Here is an 11,900-nt window from a genome sequence, read left to right on the forward strand (position 1 = left end):
AAAACTGGACAAAAACATTGAGTTTTATTACAAAAATGTGGCCGTTTTCCCTCCTCCATCATTCCAGAAGCAGCACATTAAAGTTACATTCAGACTTTTGCAATATCAAAACAGCAAGAAAAAAAAAATCATTTTAAGAATAAAAATATTGATCACAAGGATGTTACAGGAGTTTGTTTGTTTAACATATTTAACTTTAGGTGTACCAACAGAGTGAACAATTTGAGTTATTTCCACACTTCCTTGGTTGGTTGATATATGAATGATTATGAATATCAAAAATTTTTGATGTTACAGCTTTTCTATAATTTTATGGTTAAATTAGCAAATGAAAAACCTTTAAAACATTTTAAATAGCACAAAAATCTGAACATTGAATGGAGTTAATAATTAGTTTTGGGTATATTGAAGTCAAATGTGTGGGAATATTTTTATCACCGTTGAATTAAAATGTATGTAGAATCTATAAACATTTCTTTGCTGTCTGGTTTGTTCTTATTTGTAATCGCTCTTTTTCACTAAATACCTATTTATCATCAAATGTTTTTTATATCAGTCTTTTTTTATCACTAAATAAAATAATAAAATCGAAAATACTGTAAACATTATTTATCATTAATATTTTGCAATATTTCTTATATGCATTCAACATATTCGGGGGAAATGCATATGACAATGCAAATCATTAATGAACATATCTATCTGTAAAATAAACCCTTCAGAATGCAGAAGTAAATTAAACTAATGCAAGAACTGATAAAGTGGAGAATTACGAGACAACAGCCTTTAAATTATGTGGTGTAATTTAAACATGCTGTAAAAAGAAATGCTGGGATCCATGCGATTCCTTCATATTGTCCCAATACAAACTGATTAAGTTATAATTTTTACAAATTTAAGTAGATTGAACATAAAACATTTAAGTAAAAAAAAAATGTTTGTCCTGTCTCTGTAATTCTGTTGCACTGTAGAAGCTCTGTCACGAAAACAAATTCCTTGTATGTGCGAACATACCTGGCAATAAAGCTCTTTCTGATTCTAAAGCTCTTTCTGAATATGTTGTCTCCACCAAAAAATAAAAATAAAAAAATTGAATAAATTTCTCATATCTTATATTTGTTGAGTGCACAGACAACAATTGAGAGGGTGTATGAAAAGAAACACTTTAAACGGTATTTTGGATCTTTCCATTAATTATTGAGCTAAAGAAAATGTTACAATTAACAGATGCCTGAAAACTGTACAGAATATCACCTTGTTTCAGTCTGTTAATTGCTGATTCCTTGTAATTTCTTATTTAAAATATTTCTGTTATTTTTGTCAGTGTGTTTAACTGTGTGATGATCAATTCAAAATAACTTTGAATGAACTCTCATGTAAATAAATGAAGAGTTCATCCTAAAAACCTCCAAAAGTCATCTGATATTTTCTTCTAAAATAAAATGTTATTTTCTGACTCGACTTTTATATGGACAAATAAGCTTTTCATTGCATTTAAAGTGAAATAACTGAACATAAACAGGAGGCTGAGAAAAATTGTCATTTAGGAGTACATTTCAGATGGCATTTACAGGTTTTTGCATCTGAACTCTTCATTTACAATATATAGGCAACCCAGTTTCAATATAACCAAGTAACCTGAGTATTTGTACAGTTGAATTGTCAGAAATTGCAGTTTTAAAAGTTAACCAGGCTAAGGCATATGATATTTATCAAGTCTCCATGATGACATCATTTGTTTTTCAATTATATAAAGAGAAGCGTGAACTGAGGGAGGCTGAACTATATAAAATGGCTGATTGGGGCTGACAGGTCTGTGTTTTGACTGAATGAGAGAGTTATATACAACAGCACGGCTAATATGACAAGCTGCTCTGGAAACTGGAGCAAAAAAATGTCCCACACTGGCAAAATCCAATCATACTTATGAGTCTGAAACAAGAATTTGCTGTCCATCATATTCAGGGGTCAAAGCCAATTTGGAAAATTACACCACCAGAAAATTGAATCCGACCAATGACTTACATTTTTCCAGTGATGTATGTCAAAAGGGTCTAAACCGTAACCATGATATTATAGTGATTTGGTCATGGTGACACACTTTTCCATAATTAAACCAAAAACAGTGGAGAATATATGCCAAAGCTCAACTGTAGGTCATGAAAACTAAACAAAAGCCTACAATGAAAGAAAATGCAGACTGTTTTGTGGAAGATTAAAGGTAATAATGATGTAAATAATTCAATTCAAGCACAGACAGATCAAGTTGCTTCCTCAAAGTAACATCAGGAGCCATAATGTGTTAGTAACATATAACGTACAGTAGTTTAGCACGACACAATCTACAGTCTGCATGTTATTCACGATTCATTCATTATTTATACATGATTTACCATTAATAAAGCATTGGGAATTAGGAACTTATTGTAAAATGTGCACTACTTCAACATTAATCTTGCTTATTACTCTTTAATGATTGATCACATTCCTGCTATGAATGGTTGATGTTTTAGGATAGTAATTATTGAAAATGATCTCACTGTTGTGTAATGCAATAAAATGTTTGGTAGTTTAGGTGTGTGTTTAAATAGTTTTGACTGATTTGAAATCAATAATCACTCCTTTGTACACTGTGAAAAAAGAACTAATAATAAGATTTGACTTTACTCAAAAGATTTATTACCCACAACTAACAAACCCAGAGAAACTGAGAATCTCTAATCCCTAATGTTATGTCTATAGCTGTATATTTTGACTCAAAAGTCTGTAGTTTATCCTAAACATTCACTCACTGGTAAATTTATTAGATACACCGTACTAGTACTGAGTTGGACCCTCTTTTGCCTTCAGACCTGCCTTAATCCTTCACGGCATAGATTCAACAAGGTACTGGAAATATTCCTCAGAGATTTTGGTCCATATTGACATAATAGCATCACACAGTCGCTGCCGATATGACGGCTGCACATCCATGATGCGACTTTTTGGGTCCACCACATTACAAAGGTGCTCTTTTGGATTGAGTCTGGTGACTGTGGAGGCCATCTGAGTACGGCGAACTCATTGCCAAGGCATTTGCATCCACAGAACTGCCACTCACTGGATATTTTCTCTTTTTCGGATCATTCTCTGTAAACCTTAGAGATGGTTATGCATAAAGATCCCAGTAGTTCAGCAGTTTCTGGAATACTCAGACCAGCCAGTCTGGCACCAACAACAACGTCACATTCAAAGTCACTAAAATCAACTTTCTTCCACATTCTGATGCTCAGTTTGAACTGCAGCAGTCCGTGTGTATTGAGTTGCTGCCATGTGGTTGGCTGATTAGAAATTTGTGTTAACGAGCAATTGGACAGGCGTACCTAATAAAGTGGCCAGTGAGTGGATGTAGGACAGACAAACACTTGTAGACTTAATATTTGACTGTCATCAGACAACAAAATGATGTTTGCTAAAAAACTTTATGCTAAAATAATACACTTTAAAAACTTGACAAAAAAGGGAAAAAATTGTTTAACTTTAACTTATTTATAAGTTAATCATGTTACAACTACATTTTTAAACTCATTTTAACTAGTTAGTCAGGTTTCAACTAAATATTTTGAGTTCAACAAAGTTCAACTTTGTAACATTTTCAGTCAGTTTGACTGATGTGAGTTGAGATGACTAGAAAAGTTCAATTGATTCAACTAAAAAACTTTCAGGCAGCACAAATGATGACCCATGCAATAGATTTAAGAGCTAATGAATTTTTTTGAGTGACCAATTTTATTTTCATTATATTCTATTATTTTACCTTAAGATTTGGAACAAATACCCAAATTGAATGTTCCAAAATACACAAGAATAGGCTCAGAAACAAGCTTTCATATCAGAAAAATCACCTCCTTGAGATAATCATGTTTTTCACTTTAAATATATGTTAGTCTTAAGTGTTCTACAGACAGCCAAATGCCAGAAGTGCACTTAGGATGTCACTGGCACTCAGACAAAATGGAAATCAGCCATACGTGTTCTTTTGAGTGCCCTTAAGTGTTCAAAACACTGCCAACAGTGATCTTCCCTCTCAAAGGTGATGATGAAGATGAAAAATGCAGCCATGATCACTTTTAAATGAACATGCTGTGATTTCATTTGTCAAAGATAAGGCTATCGTGTGCGATATACCACATGACGAATGCAAGGAGGAGCTGATAAATAACGTAAAGCATAGATAAAAAAAAAAAAAAAATTATATATATATATATATATATATATATATATATATATATATATATATATATATATATATATATATATATATATATATATATATATATAGTCTGTTTGATAGCACAGAAAGAGAAGAGCATGAACAGACATTGACCTAAATAAGCATGCAGCAAGTCTAACAGATTACAGGTTATAACTACACTGTTTTTAACTTTTCTATTCAAACTTATATTAATCAAACTGACTAAAATATTAAGTTAAACTTTGAAAAACTGGAAAAAAAATTTAGTTGGAGCATGATTAACTTATTTAAATAAGTTAAAGTAACATAAAAAGTAAAGTAATAAAAAGTAGTCATGATTTTTTGTCAAATAGGTATTTACAGTGCTCTTATTTCAGCACAAGGTTTTTAGGCAAACGTCATTTTGTTGTCTAATGTGATGACAATCAAATATTAAGTATATAAGTGCTTGTGTGTCCTAAATATTTGTAATATTTTGAGCTTTTAAATCACAATATACAGCTATAAAAATAAAACTACATAAGATTGCTGCTGATTTTGCAACCAAATGTGAGGTTGACGTAGCAGGAAGACTCGCACTGGGTTCTCAATGTATGGTAAAGCAAGAAAATTGGAATTTATAAACTTATTTCCTTAGGAATTCCTTAGGAATTTATAAACTTATTTACAGTGTGCGAGAGTGAAAATCAAAATAACCTAAAAACCCAGCAAAGTGACAAAATAACCAAAAATAAAAGAACAAATACACAGCAAACAAACAAATGATATATGTACAACCTCACTAGTATACGCAGGTCACAAATTACTTACGCCACCACAGTTACTTGCTCACTCGCCAGGTTAATTGACAGTGAATTGGCGTTTGGGCTGCCTTTTAAAGGCGAAGCCCCGCCCCTTTGACATAAACCAACATACACTTATTAAAAGGTATAAGTATAAACATCTGTAGATGTTCATAAGTTCATTGTTTAAAACACATTAGACACCAAACAGTCATAATTAATCAAAGTAAACACTTATAAGTATAAACACATCCCCCCAGCCAAAAGACAGCTTAAGTAAAATGAGCTGAAGCAACACAATTCTTGAGATTTTTTTGGAGATAACTCAATTGTTTTATGTTCAATCTACTTAAATTTATTTCATTAACTTAGTCTATTTGTGTTGGGATAGCCTGAATAAATTGTGTGGAACCCTGCATTTGGGAATTAGAGATTCTCCATTTCTCTGGGTTTGCTAGTTATGGGTTTGAGGAAGCTGTTATTATTAGTTTTATTCTATAAAGGACTGATACAATTTCTTCCAAACTTTAAATAAAAACATTCTCATTTAGAGCATTTTTAATTTTCATACAATAAAAGTTGGTCAAAACAACAAAAATTTTTATTTGATGAGCTTAATGTGCCCTAAGCTATTGATTTCTTAACTTTTAATAAACTAAACTTTTATAAACTGGTCTAAAACTTACTTCTACTTACATTTTAAAATGATTTATGCTAAAATGGCAATATATTTATAATAAATTGGGAATACATTTGATTAGAATTGTGTAGAATGAAACAAAAACGTATGTTTTACTCAAACTGAGAATGTTTTTCCATGTCTGTACATCACAGAATTTATAAAATACACTTAGCAGTCAACGCAAGACAAAGCCATACACATTTTCTTGGATATTTCCTTACAAAATGTCATATTTTGCAAGAATATTTCAGAGATTTGTAACAAAATTTGTGGTAAATCATAGAATTAAAGTATATCCACTGCTTCTTTGCTGAATTTAATTATTCATAATGTCATTAAAAATTGATAGCCAAGAAATAAGAGTATGAAAATAAAGACACTCTGTTGGTTCACCTTGATATTTGGACCTCATTAAAAATGTATATACAAATTAAGGGACGTATACATTCATATTTATGTATATGTATAATTTTTATCCTTACAAGTCACAAAAAGTGAGTAATTTTCTTCTTTTAACATTAATAACAACACAGATAGCAGCATGTGTATGAGGCTGCCATCAAATATTGACCCAATACAATACAATTGGCACAATATAGACATCTGATGTACTCCTCCATGCAGGTTTCTTAATAATTTTAGCCTGTAAGCAACCCTGTGCTGCATTTACAAACCACTATAAACACAAAACAGCAAAGGATCCCATTCATTTCAAACTTGCACAAATTAAAACATTTGAAAAATAACAACAGCCCAAAGCCTTCCATATTAAAATTCTTAGAATGCGCCTGGATGACATCATCGCCTGACATTCTACTACTTGCTTTTGTCGGTTGTAGTTTTGGCATTTCGAGTTGCAGATTGATCGGTTTACTATTACAGTTTATCAGAAAGTTATCAGAAAACATTTGTCATCATGCAGTTTGATCACAGTCCCTGTGTACTACTCAAGTACACCCCCAACATGCCGGAGAACCATCTTTATCTTTCTGATGAGCCGCATGTTGAGGTTGGAGAGATAGGGAGAAAGGAGAAAAAGAGAAGCTTCTGGAAGTGGCCAGTTCTCCGTCGCAAAACTGGAAAATACGACCTTGTCCAGGCTGCGAAGAAATACCAGTATGAGGCTGAGGTATATCAGAAAGTTTCTTGTCAGCCCATTGAAACACCTGTTGGGCCTGAAGAGGTTTCAGAAGTGAGAAAGGTAAAAAAAGGCTTCTGGAAGTGGCCAGTCTTCCGTCACAAAACTGGAAAATACGACCTGGTCCAGGCCACGAAGAACTACCATGAAGCCATGTTAGAGCAAAAAGTTTCTAGTCAGCCCATTGTAACACCCATTGGGCCTGATGAGGTTCCTGAAGCGAGTAAAGAAGAAAAGGACGTCTGGAAGTCTAGTAGAGGTAAAATCACACTCACAAGTGATTATGATACAAGTATTGTTTATTGGCCAAATCTCTAATCAAGAAATATTTTTATAACTGGTCTTGTATATACAATTTTAATGTATTAATATCATTGGCCCATGAACAATTCCTGCTTGATGTCAAACTATTTCATAACCTTAATAAAAGGCAAATCCAATCATAATTTAACGTTAAAACAGCTATCATAGCAATATTTATCAATATGTGGAAATTTCTGTATTCTCGGAAGCTGTGGAAATGAAAAATGTAAAACAGGATATATGTTAGAACCACTGTTAATGTTTACATCCCTCAAATGTTCTATAGAAATGTGATATATGAAAATATATGCAAATTACAAATATGACATACAAGTTCATTTTTGGATTTTGCATGTAAAATGTGTCATATATGTTAAATGATTGCAAAAAATGGCCGTTTATATTTGTTTTTTCAACCATTTGCATTATAAATATGTACATATATGCAAAAATAAGTAGTAAAAAATAAGCAAATATGTAATATGTACAAATATATTAGCTATAATAATATATGTATATGTATATTTGTGGCTACACACACACACACACAGTACATACAGTATATCAAATTGACATATATCAGATTTCTGTGTGGGATGAAATTAAAATAAGTCTAAATATGTGACTTTACATTCATAGACTAATTAAAAAACATGATAATCTGTATTATATAAAGTGCTATTTACACAACGGTGACTTGATTCGTATTACAGCTTCTGCTTCAGAAGACCATGTCCCTGCTGCTGAGCAGCTAGAGGAGGACGACACAGAAAATGGTAAGATAGGAATTGTTATTAGTATTACAAACGTGAATACAAAATATATATATATCTAAAATTGTACATCATACTGACTGCAGTTGTTTATTTTTTGACAGACACCATTTTAAGGCATTATGAAATGGGTGACAAGCTGGGCAAAGGTGGATTCGGCTCTGTCTACAAAGCCACACGCCGCAGGGATGGACTTGAGGTGCTTTCACTAACAAAACATTGCTTTATCATTGCTTTATTCAAAACTTCTACCACATGCTAACTGCTAATTCTTTGCTTTGTTGATCAGGTTGCTGTGAAATGTACTGTCAAGTCACCGAAGATGAAGGAACTTACAGTGGTGAGTAGTTCAGATACAATTCAATGTCATGATTTGATTTGATTCTAGATTTGATTTTCTTAGGATGGGACAAAATGGGATTGAAGACGTTATATAGTAAATGAAAACTTGTCCTTTTAGTAAGTACGTAAGCAAGTAAAGTGAAGTTTTTTTTCCCTCTCCGCTGTCGCCACTGCCTCGCATGGTTCAGGATTGGTAGAGCTACGCATCGATAAATTTGCTCTTCAGTGTTTGAACTCTCAGTAATGATTAAATCACACTGAACTGAGCTAAACTGAACTGAACTGAACTTAAACACTAAAACCTGAACCACACTGTTCCAGTTACTATGACCATTTATGTGAAGCTGCTTTGACACAATCTACATTGTAAAAGCGCTATACAAATAAAGCTGAATTGAATTGAATTGAATTAAAGTAAGGCTTTTGTTTTGCTTTGTGCTTTCCATTTAAAATTAGAGGTAACCACTGTAATTGAATAATGATCTAAACAAAGATGACAGCACACATGAAGAACGAGCAGCTTACATCTAAACTAGACTTTATCATGTAGAAATTAAAACAAAATTGAAAACAAAATGGTTTTGTGAAACTATTGGCCTACTACATAAAACATCTGAAGAAAAATAAGTAGATAAGCTAAAGACTCCATTTACAACAGTATTTAGATAAATCCACTTGATTAGATTGTTTCAGAGCCTTATATGTATGTTAATGTCCGATTACAATTGAGTTTTTATTAAAAGACCTTCAGGAAACTGTCTAACTGTCATCATTTCTCTCCTTTAGCCTGGTTATGACAAACCCCTCCCTGCAGAAATTGCCCTGACAATTATGGCCAACAATGGTCCCTACGTCCCCGAGATAATCCAACTCCTAGACTGGGAGGACAATGATGGCCACTACATTATAATCATGGAGCGACCCATACCTTGTATGGACTTGCTTCACTTCTTACGCCACAAGGATGGACCTCTTGATGAGAAGACGGGACGCCATATAATGCGGCAGGCCATTTATGCTGTGAGCGTTTGCTTTGATCGCGGTGTCTTCCATCGGGACATAAAGCTTGAAAACCTCCTGGTGAATCCAGACACTTTGGAGGTAAAGCTAATAGACTTCGGCTGTGGTGCGATCGTAAAGAAATCAGGCTACAAAGTCTTCTGTGGTAAGTGTTATGAACTTTGTTTTCATAAAAACCACACACTGAAGATTCTGTTTAAACATATAAACCATTGGATGATATCTTTTTTTTCTAGGCACAAGAAAATATTTCCCTCCGGAGTACGAATTGCATGGCAGGTACCATGCACAGCCAGCCACTGTTTGGTCTCTAGGGATCGTCCTGTTCGCATTGATGTGTGGGGCTTTACCCACTGTCTCCGACCACTCCTTGATCAGGGACTATCTTTGGTCTAGCCCTGGCCTGTCAATAGGTGAGAGCTTCATCAAAGTGTGAAGAGAGCAGGTCTTATAACTATTTTTGACGTACGAGCGTGTGCAACTATTGTAATTTTTTTGGTTCGAGACTTCCAATCTTATTCACTTCCATTGATTTTAAGACGTTAAAAACTGCTTGCTATGCTGGTTAATGTTGCACACCAACATTGTCTTATTATATCATTCTACTTTTTATGTACAGTCATGAACACACTTGTGTGTAGAGCGAGCAGTTTGACCGTTTATTATTCCAAGTCATTTGTCCCATAGGCAACTGAATCGGAAGTACTAACGCACTTCGGCATTGTAGAATAAGATCTATAAACTATTAAACTTAAACACCCCATTCTTCTTTCTGCACAGAATGCTGCCAGATGATCTGCGGTTGTCTACAGCCAAACCCAGATGAGAGACTCGCTCTGCAGGAGATGCATCTCCATAACTGGTTTAAGGTATGAAGCCTAAAGCTGAATGGCTTTCATTTTTGTTGATCATCTTAGTAAAAGTAAAAGATTCGATTAAATGTTATATTAAATATAAATAGTCACTCAATAAATAGAGGAACACATCAGCGATGCACATCAAGGCAAAAAACAGGTGCAGCTTGACTAGTGTAACTCCACTGTTATAAATAGGATTGTTTTTACTGAACGAATAAATACAGCATTAGTTAATATAAATCAATGCTCTCTAGTTTTGTTTAAATGTTGAATAACTTAGGAAATCACCAATGGCAACTTTAATGTAATGAGTTTGGTATACTTTGGTCCAACACGCTCAGTCAAGACTGGTTTTTAGCCCTCAATAAAAAAAGTTTGGACACAGCTGATCTTAAGTCTTAAAGCATTACTTAACCCCCCAAAAAAGAAAATTCTGTTATTAATTACTCACCCTCATGTCGTTCCAACCCACTGAGACTTTCATCTTCAGAACACAAATTAAGATATCAGGAGTGCTCAACCCCGTTCCTGGAGATCCACCTTCCTGAAGATTTCAGTTGCAACTCATGTCAAACACACCTGCCTGTAATTATCAAGTGCTGTTCAGGCTAATTAATTGCTTCAGGTGTGCTTAATCAGAGTTGGAGCTGAACTCTGTAGGAAGGTAGATCTCCAGGAACAGGGTTGAGCACCTCTGTCTTAGATCAAATCCAGGAGTTCTCTCATCCTTCTTAGACAGGAACAGTCCTGAGAAGTCCAGAAAAAAGGTTAAAACATTGCATGTGACATTAAGTGTAATCATACCAAGGTCCAAGAACATATTTGTGCACCTAAAAAAAAGCTACTGAAGATGAGCAGAAGTCTTAGGGGATTGGAATGAGTGATTAAAAACGGGATTTTCATTTATGGGTGAACTAATCCTTTAAACTCTGTCCAAAATGTAATGTATTTAGACAAATAACACTGATTTATGTTTCAGGTCATGGAGTAAGACAGGACAAACAACTCAGCAACCCTAGCACACCTGAGGACTGCTGCATTGGATTGCTCTTTGTATTATATTGTTGCCTTGTCATCTTCTTTAATAGTGCAGGGCAACTTACATATGAGTGCCTTTGTTGATTAATTAATTTGTCATGAATGTTTTGAATGTATTGTCATTATATTATTATTATACACATATGCAAATGCACTATATATGTCATGTGTGTTTCTTATATACTGGTGAATTATTAAAGCATTATAAAATCAACATCATGTCTTGTTTTTATTTATTATGTGACCAGTTACTGATTGTACACTGACTTCTTACTTTTGTCTTACAGGTTTAACCTTTTTAAGACATTTTAAGACCATTTTGAATGAAATTTTAGACTTATAAAGCGCTAAAGACTAAGGATTTTTTCAAATTACCCAGATGAAAAAGAAATTTATTTGACCTATCAAAATTTTTTTATAATAATAATAATTTAATGCTTATAATACATTAATAATAAACAATTAAATTATTTTAGATTTTTTTCTTAACTAAATGTTTTAAATATTGTGTAAAAACAAGCAAGCTCTACTCGTATCCATACAGCTTTTTCCCCAACATAAACTTCTTTAAAATAATACTAAAGTGAACAAATGTTTTAAAAGATTTAAAAACTATAATAAACTAAATCTATGGACAACAATCTGTCCAGGTCAGTGTCCTCAGCAGTACATGGAGAAACAAATGTCATTGTAAGGAAAATAATTAAACCATTATGATAAATAGAGTTAAA

The 11,900-nt window shown here is 33.4% G+C and overlaps 1 protein-coding gene across 2 annotated transcripts; it reads left to right on the forward strand.

Annotated features, from left to right (window-relative positions):
* The first annotated feature begins 4,916 nt into the window (after positions 1-4,916).
* On the forward strand, positions 4,917-11,383 carry pimr214 (Pim proto-oncogene, serine/threonine kinase, related 214). 2 transcript variants are annotated; one of them, XR_015942425.1, is made up of 8 exons: positions 4,917-7,095; positions 7,853-7,915; positions 8,017-8,111; positions 8,202-8,252; positions 9,041-9,419; positions 9,511-9,687; positions 10,055-10,643; positions 10,808-11,383. XR_015942425.1 is itself a non-coding variant. In XM_088649975.1 (8 exons), the coding sequence occupies exons 1-8, from the start codon at positions 6,615-6,617 to the stop codon at positions 11,120-11,122; spliced, it is 1,347 nt and encodes a 448-aa protein (XP_088506101.1). In that variant the 5' UTR covers positions 4,917-6,614; the 3' UTR covers positions 11,123-11,383. The 2 variants fall into 2 exon arrangements, 1 of the variants encoding a protein (XP_088506101.1); XM_088649975.1 differs by having other exon boundaries at positions 10,055-10,143; positions 11,111-11,383.
* Positions 11,384-11,900: the final 517 nt, after the last annotated feature.

The sequence above is a fragment of the Danio rerio genome, chromosome 4 (genome assembly GCF_052040795.2).
Source record: "Danio rerio strain M-AB ecotype USA chromosome 4, GRCz13ab, whole genome shotgun sequence".
NCBI classification, from domain to species: Eukaryota; Metazoa; Chordata; class Actinopteri; order Cypriniformes; family Danionidae; genus Danio; species Danio rerio.

Bases quoted from the DNA above. Each gene is read 5' to 3' on its own strand.
- pimr214 (XM_088649975.1), top strand. From the start codon at position 6,615: ATGCAGTTTGATCACAGTCCCTGTGTACTACTCAAGTACACCCCCAAC. The intron at 8,253-9,040 runs GTGAGTAGTTCA...TCTCTCCTTTAG, and splicing joins AGATGAAGGAACTTACAGTG to CCTGGTTATGACAAACCCCT. The intron at 9,420-9,510 runs GTAAGTGTTATG...TTTTTTTTCTAG, and splicing joins AGGCTACAAAGTCTTCTGTG to GCACAAGAAAATATTTCCCT.